At 44.6% G+C, this 14,986-nt stretch overlaps 1 protein-coding gene across 1 annotated transcript; it reads right to left on the reverse strand.

The window, feature by feature from the left end:
- Positions 1–2,022: 2,022 nt before the first annotated feature.
- On the reverse strand, positions 2,023–9,159 carry LOC129563338 (endogenous retrovirus group PABLB member 1 Env polyprotein-like). The gene is made up of 2 exons (XM_088837751.1): positions 9,046–9,159; positions 2,023–3,939 (listed from the first exon to the last, which is right to left on the reverse strand). Exon 2 carries the CDS (start codon positions 3,936–3,938, stop codon positions 2,319–2,321), a length of 1,620 nt encoding a protein of 539 aa, XP_088693877.1. The 5' UTR covers position 3,939; positions 9,046–9,159; the 3' UTR covers positions 2,023–2,318.
- Positions 9,160–14,986: the final 5,827 nt, after the last annotated feature.

Genomic DNA, 14,986 nt, shown 5'->3' on the forward strand with positions numbered 1-14,986 from the left:
TATTTCCTGGAATTTTATTCATCTTCTCTGAGCCTCTATACCCATGTCTGGGGAAATTCTATCTCAATGTGTTTTGTGAGCCCTCTCCACTCCTTCTGACTAAGGGTTTAAAAAAAAAAATAGGTACAGGAATCTTCAGTGGTCCAGACCATTGGGAAAAGATGTGCTCATTTTAGTCCACACTGACCACTTCTGAAAACCTCCTTTTGTCTCTCCTTTTGTCTTAAACCTTCATTCTGGGAGCCTTCTAGCCTTGGGACAGTGCTGAGGGGACATCTCTGAGAGAACAGATAGATGGCTTTCTGGCTCTGGGAGCCTGAGATGGAACTTAGGACAGGAAAAAGCTAGGGCCCTGGGGCTGAAAGGAAGAATGGAAGATGTCCTTTTTAGGGGAGGAGCCTTAGAGAGGGAATCGCCAGTTAGATAGGAGGGCTGGTGCTCAGATGTGGCAGGTTCTAGGCCATGAGTGGACTGTGAAGCCGTCAGATTCATTTACAAGTTTCTCAGCCTTTTAGCCCATAAAGTCAGAGCTAAACCAGCCCCTGGCTCTGAATGACCACTCTATGCACAGTTTATAATTGATTTAAAGCAGAGCCATGGCTTGAATTCACTCATACAAATGTGCAAATTATTGACATGGTTTGATCAAATGGGGGAAGGTAGCAAAGTGTTGGAGAAGGCAATGGCAACCCACTCAGTGTTCTTGCCTGGAGAATCCCAGGGACGGGGGAGCCGTCTATGGGATTGCACAGAGTTGGACATGACTGAGTGACTTAGCAGCAACAGCAGCAGCAGAAAAGTATAGTCCTTGGTAACTCATTGCAGGGAGAGAAAATTTCAGACTTGATAGTGTAGAATGGAGATTCTGATGGGAAAAGTGTGTGCCTTCACAGGATATCAGTGCTTGGACGCACAGTAAGTCATCTTTACAGCGGCCACCAAGACCATAGGGAGCTTAGTGGGGATCCAGTAGGTGGCCTTTGGTCACTATTTCAGGGCTGCCTTTTCTCTCATCTTGGGCATCTCACCCACTGGTCTCCTTTCAAACCTGTAATGATATCCAAACCCACCTCTGCTGCCCTCTGCTTTCCCCATTCCTGCCCCTGTCTGCCCCAAAGGATCTAAGACTCGCATGACCATAAAGACCCAGCCCCCATGAGCTGCTGTTCACTTCAGCTTTGCTCTCACCGGTGCTTGACAGGCCTTCTCCTTGGCAGGTCTTCAAAATGGCTATTTTAAACTGTTCCTCTCTTTTAGCCCCCACAAACCTTCCTGCTGAGAGTTAAGATAGTAAAATGTGTGAGAATGTGGATGGGGACATCAATAGCTTGTCCTGCCAGTCATAGAAACTTCATCAATGCCCGTGCCTGCACGGACGATTCAACGTTCGACACGAATCGGCGTCTGTCGGCTTAGAAAAAAGGGAAGAGAGAAAAGATGGGGTCGAGAGGATTGCAGTGTATAACAGCAATACTTTATTGTATAGAGTGCTCCTTATATATGCAAGGACAAACAAGATCTTAGTCAGGACATCAGGAATGTATATCCCTATGGTTACAGAAAGAATTGTTCTTTTACACAATGACTTTTTCCCTCAGGCTGTCAGAGGCAAGGTAATAACAAATTTGTTTTTCTCTTAAACTAAGCTACCGTGACCCTTCTCACCTGCCTCCATCCGCCTTAGCCCACGGTTAATGTTTATCCAACATGGTCAAAGGGGTGGCGGGACAGGGGGCAATTGCCTTTACAGGCTCCTTGAAACAAGGACTGCTCCCAGGGCAGGCATCCGAGACGCACCGCTCCCCACGAATCGGCGTCTGTCGGCTTAGAAAAAAGGGAAGAGAGAAAAGATGGGGTCGAGAGGATTGCAGTGTATAACAGCAATACTTTATTGTATAGAGTGCTCCTTATATATGCAAGGACAAACAAGATCTTAGTCAGGACATCAGGAATGTATATCCCTATGGTTACAGAAAGAATTGTTCTTTTACACAATGACTTTTTCCCTCAGGCTGTCAGAGGCAAGGTAATAACAAATTTGTTTTTCTCTTAAACTAAGCTACCGTGACCCTTCTCACCTGCCTCCATCCGCCTTAGCCCACGGTTAATGTTTATCCAACATGGTCAAAGGGGTGGCGGGACAGGGGGCAATTGCCTTTACAGGCTCCTTGAAACAAGGACTGCTCCCAGGGCAGGCATCCGAGACGCACCGCTCCCCGCAGCTCCCCCTTTTTATTTCTTTAATGTTGGATAAAGATCTATTAGGTGAGGGCAGTCAAAAAGAGGCGTCAGGAAGCAGGGCGGCAGTAAGAGAAGAGTTAACCATTCCTTATAATACGAGTGAATGCCATGAGCTGGCGAGTGATAAAATTGGATAAGCATTGTACAATACAAGGACCACAACAGAGCACACATACAACTACAAGCAGAATCACAAGTAAAGTTTTCCACCAATCTGTATGAAACCATGATTTGACTTGTTCCCAGAATGGCACAGAGGAGTCTTGCATAGCCTCCACTTGCTCTTTCATGTCATTAACGGCATCGGAAACATTGGAAGACAAATCAGGAATATAAACACAGCACTCTACTTTTATAACAGCACAGGTCCCTCCCTGAGCGGCGGTGAGGATGTCTAACGCCATGCGGTTTTGCAGAACAGCTTTACGCATTTGCTTTTGTTCTTCATTTAATGCTTCTATAGCTCTTTTTGCATCTAGGAGGGCTTGCTGTGTGAAATTTGTTAGGGCATCTACATGTGCCATGATATCAGCATTACCAAGGGAAGGAACAAAAACAGCAGTTAAATAATCATACCAGTGAAAAACCGATCGAGACCAACGAGCTTTCAAAAGAGGAAGATTAGCGGGGTTTTTCATAGTAGAGCGAGTGATTCGGCCAGGAGCAAACACAAATCCAAGACTACAACGTCCCACCCAACCAAGGGGAAGCCAGGGCCAAATATTAGAGCCACAAATCCATTTTGTCCCGTTAGGAGCCACCCATCTTATACCGGGACTGTTTTCCCAATCGGATCCCGGCCAGAGGGGGTGAACATCACAATGGAAGGTTACATCAATCACCCGAGTACACATAGAAATAGGGGTAATGCCCACATGCTTCAACAGATTTTTTTCAAAGTCTTTTCCCCCAAAATGGGGTTGATGTTCTCGTTGTTCCCAGCAAATGTCGGCTTGTCTCAGCAACTGTCCTTTCTCCGGAGTCATCCAAAAGTACTCATCCCAGATCTGATAATACTCTCCAAAAAACCGACTTGGACGAGTCTTATTTTTGCTGGTATTAGAATAAGTGCGGTATGCATCTTCAACAGCCTTATAACTCACATTAACGTTGAACTGTAGCAAGGAGCTCGCCTTCTGATTACCCCTGTCGTTACACTCAGGAAGGGCAGAGACATTTAAATTAAGGAGACTTCTGTGAGATTGCTTATACTGGATTAAAAAGTCACAGACTGCAGGAAAATGCATTTGTTGTACAGGTGATACCCACCAAGGAAACCCATCGACTACAGACAAAGGCATAGCAGTACAAACCCAGCAGGCGGAGCTGTTGTGAAAGTCAGCATAAGAATGAGCCCATGACAGGAAGACATTTCCCTCAGAAGAAAAAGGCGAGCTAGATACAATCAGAGCAAGGAGATAAACCCCTGGCCCGAATGCTGGGCAAGCAGAGGATTTGTCTGCAGTGGCAAAGCCTATCTGATTTAAAAGGAGCAGCAAAGATATAAGAATTGCAGTTGGAGAAGACGAGGACGATTCAGCGGCGTTTATGCGAGCCTCATGCAGCAGTGTTCTCAGCTGCTGACTGGTCGGCAACGGGGCAGTCTCCCTCAGGGTCAAGCGCTGCATCTGGGCAGTCAGGGATCGCCTCCGCCGTGCGTACCAGCCTTTCCGGAAGCCAGCGCGGTGTTTCGGCATCCTGCGGAAAAACACAAACATGACCCCTTCCCCAGATTAACACAGGATCGGGGCCATACCATTTGCCATCCAATGGATCCTTCCATTTCACCAGAGGACGCGCCTTTGTCGCATCATGATGCCAAAATCGCTGAGCTGCAGAGCGTCCATCGCGGTCCAGAGTCAGAAAATTCAGAACGAATAGAGCGTGATAAAGAAGGTTAGTAGGGGTGTCTCCATACACTGTTCCCCTTTTCAATTTATTAAGTTGATGTTTTAACGTTTGATGGGCACGTTCAACAATACCTTGCCCCTGGGGGTTGTAAGGGATACCGGTTTTGTGTGCGATGCCAAAATGACTGCAGAAACTTTGGAAAGCTTTACCAGTATATCCAGGACCATTATCAGTTTTTAAACAGCGGGGCATCCCCATAGTAGCAAAACAACGCAGGCAATGCTGAATGCAGTGACGGCTAGCTTCCCCAGATTGGAGGGAGGCTAAAAGGAAGCCAGAAAAAGTATCAACAGTCACATGCACATATTTGAGTTTTCCAAAAGAGGGAATATGGGTGACATCCATTTGCCACAGTGCGTTGGGCAGTAGCCCGCGAGGATTAACACCATAGGAAGGAACCACAAAGAATTGCGGACAGGTAGGGCAAGTTTTAACTATTTGCCGGGCAGCTTCTCGGCTAATACCAAATTGTAGACGTAAAGAATGGCTATTTTGATGATGAAGGGCATGAGAAGCTTGTGCAGCGGAAATGGGGGTAAGAGAATAAATGCTGTGTGTGGCGTGATCTGCGAGAGCGTTACCAGAGGTTAATGGTCCAGGCAGGTTAGTGTGCGCTCGAATGTGACCGAAGAAACATGGTGACGTCCGGGCTTGAAGAAGTCGCTGAATATGAGAGAATAAAGCATAGATAGAAGATTTAACAGCTCCTATAAAAGGCACTGTCTCAAGGACCGTGAGAGCACGAACTACATAATGACTGTCAGAATAAAGATTAAGGCTGTGAGGAACTTGTTGCAGAGCACGGAGAACGGCAAAGAGTTCAACTTCCTGTGCTGATTGATAAGAAGTTTGACAGGAATATGGGATCCCATCAATAACAAGTCCGGCGACGCCATTTGAAGAGCCATCTGTAAAAACAGTAATTCCATCAGGAAGGGGTTTCTGGTGAACAACCTTAGGAAACAAAAATGAATGAGTACATGCAAATTGTAGCAATTTGTTAGGGGGATAATGTTGAATAATTTGCCCAGGATAATTGGCGAGCGCTAACCCCCAGTCGTCAGAGAACTGAAAGAGCCAGGACTGTTGTTCACAGGAAAAAGGAACACAAATAAAGGAAGGCTCTTGCCCGAGATACAGGACAGAGTCCGTTCGGCCTTTGGCAATAATTTTGGAAACAAGGACATGATAGGGTGTCAAAACACGAGAAGGAGATGATGGAAGATGAATCCAGCGCAGGGGGTTTTCCTGGAAAAGAACTCCAGTAGGAGAGTGAGAAGAGGGCAAGACATATAGTCCCCAGGGTTTCTGATAATCACAATACCCAGATTGTTGTTGGGAAATAGCAGTCTCTACCAGCTGGAGTGCCTGTTCCCCTTCCGGTGTCAAGGTCCTAGGGGAAGAAGGATGAGGATCGCCTTTAAGAATGTTAAATAAGGGTTGTAGTTGTCCTGTTGTTAAGCGCAGCTGAGGACGGAGCCAATTGATGTCGCCAAGAAGCTTTTGAAAATCATTAAGAGTAACTAAATTATCTCTAGACAGCTTAACAGGTTGGGTATAGAAACCGGTACGCTCCAGGCGAAATCCTAGATAAGAAAAGGGGGGAAAAGTTTGTACCTTTTCCTTAGCAATACAGAGTCCAGCGTTAGTGAGGGAGACTTCAAGGGAACCGTATGCAGCAAGCAACTTGGTCTCATTGCTGTGGGCAAGAAGAATATCATCCATATAGTGCAATATATATACATCAGGGAAAGAAGTTCGTGTGGTAGAAAGAGCAGCAGCAACGAATTTTTGACAAAGTGTTGGGCTATTAGCCATGCCCTGCGGCAGTACTTTCCAGTGATATCGAGCCATCGGCTGAGCAAAGTTAGTAGAGGGTACACTGAAGGCAAAGCGAGGACAATCCTGAGGAGCAAGGGGGATAGTGTAAAAACAATCTTTTAAATCTATGATTATGAGGTGGGCATTACGTGGAATGGCCATGGGAGAAGGCAACCCTGGCTGCAAGGCTCCCATCAGTTCCATAGTGCTGTTAACCCTTCGTAGGTCTTGAAGTAAACGCCATTTGCCAGATTTCTTTTTGATGACAAAAATGGGAGAATTCCAGGGCGAATTAGAAGGTTCAATATGACCCAGCGCTAACTGTTCCCGCACCAGAAGCTGGGCAGCCGCGATTTTCTCGGCTGACAGGGGCCATTGATCCACCCACACAGGGTCAGGAGACTTCCAAGTTATTGGATCAGCATGGGTTGCGGGATGATCAATGGCCCCTATTAAAAATGGCCCAATCCTTTTCTGTCATTATTGGAACGCAATAAAAGAGGTTGCGGCATTCCTTGGCCGTGCTTTCCAAGCCCCGAAAAGGGAAGCAACCCTTGATCAAAAAGCTGAGCCGCAACCTGAGGGCTGGGACTATAGAGGTACACTCCCATGGATGTCATCACATCGCGTCCCCATAAATTAACAGGAATGTTAGGGAGAACATAGGGACGCATTTCGCCTTGGTGGCCTTCACCATCTTCCCAGTGTAACAATTCAGAACTTTGTTCAGGGTTATTAGCTTGTCCTATACCTTGCAAAGTTGAAATAGCCGCATGTTTTGCCCAGTTTTTTGGCCAGTGTTTTTCAGCAATTACAGAGACATCAGCTCCAGTATCAAGAATTCCTACAAAACGTTTACCATTAATTTTTAACATTAATTCTGGACGAGAGTTTTCAATTGATTTGAGCCAATAAGCATCAGAGGAACCAAAACCAGCAGTGCCGCGAGTGACACGATGAGCTTTTCCCGCGGGAACAATAGGGAGTAAAATTAGTTGGGCAATTCTTTTTCCTGCAGGAATAGTGGTAATAGTGCGAGGCGAATGTGCCATGATCTTAATTTCGCCCTCAAAATCTGCATCAATCACTCCGGGGGCCACCATTAACCCTGCCATAGTAGTGCTGCTACGACCAAGCAGCAGCCCCACGGTGCCGTGAGGTAATGGACCATGGACACCGGTAGGCAGGGCTTGCATACCCATATCTGGGGTTAATACTGTGTGGGTGGAGGCACAGAGGTCCAGGCCGGCACTCCCGGTGGTGGCGCGGAGGAGGCTGGTGACACCTGATGATTTTCTCTCTGCTCGGTCGTCATGGCCCCATAACATTGGTTCGGGGCCTGGGGCTGGCCCCTCACCCAGTTTCCCGACATGGGAGGGAGAGGATTGCCTTGCACATCTGTTTTAGATTTGCAATCTTTTACCCAATGCTTTCCTTTTTTGCACCGAGGGCACACATTGGGGGTCCGGATATTATTGGTATTACCCCGCTGCGGACAAAAGGCAGCCCGATGCCCGGGCTGGCCGCACACAAAGCACCCTGCATTGCCAGAGGCGATGGGACGCCTCTTATTTTTCATTTGTTGTTGGTATAGAACTTCTTTGATACTTTTTCCCTGCAGGGCAGCAGCCAATGTAATACCCTGCATATATGAGGGTCCAATGTCAGCACAGATACGAATGTAATCAGAAAGTACCCCCTTTTTTCGGTAGGGTCGGAGGGCTGCTTGGCAGGCGGAGTTGGCATTTTCATAAGCCAATTGCTTGGTTAGCACCATGCCTGCTTGTTCATCGGCCATCAATTTTCCTACCGCTTCTAATAATCGAGCAACAAAGTCTTGATATGGCTCATCTGGCCCCTGCCGAATTTTTGAAAGATCCTCTGTTTTGTTGGCCGAACAGGGCAATTTTCTCCAAGCTTGACGAGCAGCATTGGATATTTGGGCATAAGCCCCAGGATGGTAATTTAATTGAGCATTAGTGTTTAGATAAGGGCCCTCTCCAATTAACATTTCATAAGTAGTGGGAAGCCCTTGTCTCTGATTTGTTTCAGCTATAACTCCGCATTGTTCTGCGAATTCTGATTTCCATAATAGATAATCGCCACCCGTGAGACAAGCGCGGGCGATTTGCTTCCAATCACTAGGGGGTAAATTTTGGCCCCCTAAATTTTCTACCATGGCTTGCGTAAAAGGTGCTGTGGGACCATACTGGGCACAGGCTACCTTTAATTCCTTCAATTGTTTAAATGGTAATGGCTCATAATAGCGTTGGTTAGCATTTTCAAAAACAGGAAATGCTTTGGGATAGCCAGCAAGAACTTCGCCCTCTTGCTGAGCTTGTTTAAGTGCTTGCTGGAGGGGGGATAGAAAAGAAGCATACGCTGGAGGCGCAGAAGAAGAAATAGGCTTTTCTGGCCCTGACAAGGGAGCGGCAGCAGAATTATTAAGAGGAGGAGTATCCACATTATCTTTAATGGTAGACAGTAGCTGCTTCATTAAACATTCTAGTTCCTGGATACAGGTTTTCCCTTTCTCTTCCCCTGCTGCATCAGTCATAAGCAGCTCCCAATCCTCCTGATGATATTTAGCAGCTGCTTCTTCTAAAGTCTCTGTATCCTCAGGATCGAGGGGACTTTCCTGCAATGGCGGAATACTAGATTCTGGAGGAGGAGGATCATCCTGTATCTTATCTTTAAGCCTCGACTCCTCACCATTTTCTAGGTCCAGGCAGTCTCGAATTAAGGACCACAGAGAAAAAGTATCCACAGGCATTTTTCCAGGCCCGTGCAAAGTGTAATGTGCCTGAATTTGCTTTCCCACCTTTTTCCAGGTTTCTAAATTAACTGTCCCCTCTTTAGGAAACCAGGGACATACTTCTTCTACAAATGCCAGAAACGCATTCAGCCGTGGAGTAGAAACACGAATGCCTCTGTCTTTCAACATGATTTGTAGCATATGCACAAAGAATTGCCGGCTATTATTTTGTCCCATAGTTTATACTCTCGACAATAAACCTTCCTACCCCTCAAACTTGTAACCTCAAACTTGTAATTCTATAAAGCAAGACTCACGTGGTCCGGGTAGCGGCCAACAGTCGTCCGTCTTCGGGCCCCACGTTGGGCGCCAACTGCCCGTGCCTGCACGGACGATTCAACGTTCGACACGAATCGGCGTCTGTCGGCTTAGAAAAAAGGGAAGAGAGAAAAGATGGGGTCGAGAGGATTGCAGTGTATAACAGCAATACTTTATTGTATAGAGTGCTCCTTATATATGCAAGGACAAACAAGATCTTAGTCAGGACATCAGGAATGTATATCCCTATGGTTACAGAAAGAATTGTTCTTTTACACAATGACTTTTTCCCTCAGGCTGTCAGAGGCAAGGTAATAACAAATTTGTTTTTCTCTTAAACTAAGCTACCGTGACCCTTCTCACCTGCCTCCATCCGCCTTAGCCCACGGTTAATGTTTATCCAACATGGTCAAAGGGGTGGCGGGACAGGGGGCAATTGCCTTTACAGGCTCCTTGAAACAAGGACTGCTCCCAGGGCAGGCATCCGAGACGCACCGCTCCCCGCACATCAAGTTTCTTTTTTTTAAAATTGAAGTATAATTTACATTGTTGTGTTAGTTTCAGGAGTATAGTACAATGATTCATATATATATATATTTCACATATATATATATATTCTTTTTCAGATTCTTTTCCCATATAAGTTATTACAAAATATTGAGTAGAGTTCTCTGTGCTATACAGTGGGTCCTTTTCCTTTTATCTGTTTTGTATATAGTAGTAGGAATATGTTACTCCCAAATTTCTAATTTATCCCTCCTCACAGCCTTTCTCCTTTGATAATTACAAGTTTGTTTTCTATGTCTGTGTGTCTGTTTCTGTTTTGTAAATAAGTTCATTTGTACCAATTTTTTTTTAGATTCCACATGTAAGTGATACCGTATTTATATTTGTCTTTCTCTGGCTTAATTCACTTAGTATAATAATCTGTAGGTCCATCCTTGCTGCTGCAAATGGCCTTATTTAATTCTTTTTAATGGCTGAGTAATATTTCACTATATATATATATATATATGTACCACATCTTCTTTATCCATTCTGTCCATCTGTCGATGGACATTTAGGATGCTTCCATGTTTTGGCAAATGTGAATAGTGCTGCACTGAATGTCGGGGTGCATATATTTTTTTCGAGTTTTAGTTTTCTCTGTACCTGGAAAACATAGATTATAATAAATAGAACTTAGTCTCTAAGCATTGTGAATCTACAAAGAGAATATCTGGAAAGCTCTTAATGCATGAGGGCCAGAAGCTGTTACTATCATCTGTGATTGTGGATAACCTCCCTCCAAATGAGTGAACAATGTCATTCCTCCTTTTACTTGGAAAATGAAGCACCCTCTACATATTCTCCTTCAGCTACTCAATTATAATTTCCACACCTCACTCTTTATGTCTGTTTAATCACCTTTTCTAAAATGTACCTGCAACCCTGTGTTCTTGGATGCCGTTGTTAGTGGCTCAGGTTCCTTGTTCCCACAGTTATCTTCTCTGCCACCTCCCTTGGCCTTCAGGCAAGCGTTGATGCTCTCGGAAACACTTCTTGGAACACTGCCCTCCCTCGAATTATCTTGCACCATCCACAACTGTGTGTCACTGTCTTTTCCACTTCTGGGTCACGTCTTAACACTTCGGCCTTTGTGTTTGTGCTAGTTCACTCCGGGAGCTTTCACAGGATGTTGAGTGGGACAAATCATTGCTAAATGCTCCACAGAGAATAGCCAACGTAAGTTGGAGCTGGATACCTCCCCATGACTCAACATGATGAGACAAAACTGCTTAGGTAACTAAGTGATATTTGTCCTTTTCCAAATCCAAGAAAATGGTTAAAAGCGCAGATTTTTGGATGCAGACCACCTGGGTTTGAATCCTGGCTCTGCCACTGACAAACTGGATGCCTGTAGTTGAGTTACTTAACCTAGTAATTCAACCTCTCCTTGCCTCTGGCTTCTCATCTGTAACATACGGATAATAATAGGACCTAAGGGGCAAGTGGAGTAAATGAATCCATTATCAAGAACAACAGCAGTATCTTTGTAATTCACCAATCTTTCTGCCTTGCCAACCAGTCCCAGGAGGGGAGTAATGGGGAGTGGCAGAGTGAAGGAATAAACCATATTTCTCTCCTCACTTCAGATCTCCCCAGCTAAGAGTCAGAGGTGTCCAGGAGAATAGGGTAGGGAGGAGATGAAATTTAAATCACATTTGAGATAGAAATGATTAAGAGACTTGGGCTTTTAGTAACTTCTCAGAAAATATCTGGAAAGCTATAAAACCTGTCCAAGATGAAATTAAGAATATTTTTAAAAGGCTTATTGTAATTTTGGAGAAAAAAATATCACTTTTTTTTAACTTTATCAGCTTGATTTCTCAGTAATGATGATGATGATGGCTAACTGCATCAAGAAAGGTTTACTTGGATATCTGTAGCAAACAATTAAGCTTGAAAATTTGCTTATTACTTTATGCTCACTGGGATGGCTATATTTAGATACACAGACAACAAGTATGGATGAGGATATGAAGCTGTCATACTCATACATTACTGGTGGGAATGTGAAATGGTACAGCCACTTTCGAGAGCAGTTTGGCAGTTTCTCAAAAAACCTAAACATAGCGTTATCACATGACCAAGCAGCTCTATTCCTGTATATCTACCTGAAAGAAATGAAAACATCTGTCCACACAAAACTTGTCCACAAATATTCTCAGCAACATTATTCATAATAGCCCAAAAGTAAAAATAATCTCAGTGTCCATCAATTGATGAGTGTATAAACAAAATGTGATATCCCTATAATGGAATATTATTCGGCCATGAAGAGAATGACATACTGATACATGCTACCATAGGGATGAATCCGAAAAACACTGTGAAAGGAGCCAGTCACAAAAGCCTACATATTGTATAGTTCCATTCATATAAATGGAATCAATTATAGGATGATTATGTTGTACATCTGAAACATACTATTTTTGTCAATTATACCTAAATTTTAAAAAATGAGGAAATAAACCCAAAAAAAAAGATTCTATACCTACTCCCTATTCTCTAGATGCTCAGGCCTCAGAAAGGCATTTATGCTCACATCCCATGCTTCCTTATTCTCTGGCCACATCTCTCACTAACTCTGAACAAGCCCATCTCATGCCAAAAGGTCAAACCCTGTTTTCATTTAGTCTGGCTCAATTTACTGCAGACAGTAGGCCCTCAATAAATCTCTTTAGTCTGGAGACAGACTAAAGACAAAATATTGAATTCACTGCTCCATTGTAAACCCAAGATTCTGTGGCAGTGATGATGTGGGGAACAATAAAATAAGCATCAAGCATCATATGACAAAGTCTATTGGAATGTGATATTCTTGGCAGGAAATCGCTGCAGAGTGGAAAATGTTTGCTAAATATAAACACTGCAAAGACATGTGTACCACCAAGACTTTATTATTAGATACCCAGGGATTTTTATTTAGAAGCTGCAGAACTTGCAAGGCTATACAATTCTTGGAATGGAATTTAGGTTGGCTTCCTGAAATCAATCCAAGCAAGCCTTTTTACACACGAACATTCTTAGAAAGTCTTTGAATGTCTATTCTTACTTATATTGGTGGCAAAATGTGCCCATATAAAATCATCATGAGGTTCTGCCTGCTTCCTGCTTTAGATGTACTGGAAATCTTCCCAGGAAACTCAGGGACTTTGTAAATTCTCCTTTGCCTTTCCCATTGTCATTAGGTAGTTGAAAGCTAGGTCTAGGATGGTATTTGTGGTTCTGCCCCCGATTCCAATGTGGCCACAATTGTTTCCTCCACACCAGCAAGCAGCTCTTGTTCACCAACAGGATGTCTGAGGATTCAACTCAATTCTGACATTATCTATCTGGTAACAGTGTCAAATTCTACAGGTTAAGTCCTATAAGACTGTGCCTCTGCTCCCCACCCTCTTCACCTGCTAGTTGACAGCCCAAGTTACCACTTGTGCTTCTGACCCACAGTCTATAGATTGGAGGTTTTGTGAACCGATCTTTGTACTTCAGACATATGTCACAAGTCCAGGTTGTTACCTATTGTTGTTCAGTTGCCAAGTCACTTCCAACTCTTCACAACCCCATGGACTGCAGCACGCCAGACTTCCCTGTCCCTCACCATCTCCCAGAGTTTGCCCAAGTTCATGTCCATTGAATCAGTAATACCATCCAACTATCTCATCCTCTGACACCCTCTTCTCCTTCTGCTTTCAATCTGTCCCAGAATCATCAGGATCTTTTCCAGTGAGTCAACTGTTTGCATCAGGTGGCCAAAGTATTGGAGCTTCAGCTTCAGCATCAGCCCCTCCAAAGAGTGTTCAGGGTTGATTTCCTAGCTTTCCAGGGGACTCTCAAGAGTCTTCTCCAGCACCACAGTTTGAAAGCATCAATTCTTCAGACGCTCTGCTTTCTTTATTGTCCATTTCTCACATCTGTATATGACTACTGGAAAGACCATAATTCTATCCAACTGGCTATAAATCTGAGGTTCCTATAACCCTCTCTTTGGGTTCGATTAATTTGCTAGAGAAGCTCACAGAACTCAGAGGAACATTTTACTTACTAGATTACCAGTTTACTACAGTAGGATATAACTCAGGAACAGGCAACTGGAAGAGATGCACAGAGCAGTGTATCGGGAAACGGTTTGCAGCTTTATGCCCTCTCTTAGCACACAACTTTCCCCAAATCGCCAACTCAGAACTTTCTGAACCCCATCCTTTTGGGTTTTTATAAAGGCTTCATTACATAGGCATGATTGAGTAAATCATTGGCCCCTGGCGATTGAACTCAGTCTCCAACCCCCCTCCCCCTTTCTGGATGTACAGGTCAGGAACTGAAAGTTCTAACCCTCTGATCTCACAGTTGAGTTTCCTGGCAATCAACCCCCTTCTTAGGTGACCCAAGGGCTTTCCAAAGTCATTAACATAATAAAAGACACCTTTTCTCTTTTATCACAGGAAATTCTCAGGGATTTGTTTTTGGATCTCTGTGCCAGAAACTGGACAAAGACCAAATATATATGGTTTTATTATAAATCACAATATCACAGATAGTACGAACCAAAACCAGTCCAGAATTCTGAGCAGGAGAATGTGGAGGACTGGACTCCACATGCCAAAGATAGACGGGAAAGCCAGGGGGAGGGGGAGGGAGCTTGAGCCGGTCAAAAGAGACTTGTATGACCCCTCTTCCTCCAGTGAGGCCACTGGGGGTCCAAACAGATCCTGACCTTTAGCAGGAGGGATTGAAGGGTCTACAGCCCACATTCTGAGGCACTGCAGTGTGGCCTGTCTATTGCTGGGTCTGGCCCTAACTTTAGGCTCTGAATATGATACAGTGAGAGTGTCTGGTCGAATTCTCACGTTAGGCCCATGTGAGTGAGTGACACCTGCCCCTTCTCTCCTTATGCTCCCTTCCATGTGATTTCCCAAGATGACTACCACTCCATTCTTGCTGCTATAAGCCTTTAGACCAGTGATCAGCTCTCCTGGCTGCTGCTTGCTCCCCTGGGGCAGGGTCTGTTAAGGCCATGGCTTTTCATCAGTACTGTCCTTCACAACCTCCTGCCAGGTAGAGCCTGTTCTGTTAGTGGCCTGTCTTCCCACCGTAAGATCCTGCAGGCAGACCTAACTTCAGACCCTGACCATTTGCTGACTCCACCAGGCTCTAGTCAGAGAGCTAGCAGGAGCTGTGGATGCTGTCATGGGTTAAAGACTGTTAACCATGACTAGAGCGAATGGGTCAAAATCCTAGCTGAATGTGCAGTAGGAAGCAGAGAACACACCGAGGAGACCAGGGCATCCATTAGCCATAGGTGTCTTTGTGTGAAATGGAAACCCACATCGCTTCCAGGTGGAACAGTTAGAAAAAGCTACACTTTCTCCAGATGAATAGAACCTGAAGTGGGCTGAT

The sequence above is a fragment of the Moschus berezovskii genome, chromosome 7 (assembly GCF_049115385.1).
Source record: "Moschus berezovskii isolate FMDL1 chromosome 7, NW_MosBer_1.0, whole genome shotgun sequence".
NCBI classification, from domain to species: Eukaryota; Metazoa; Chordata; class Mammalia; order Artiodactyla; family Moschidae; genus Moschus; species Moschus berezovskii.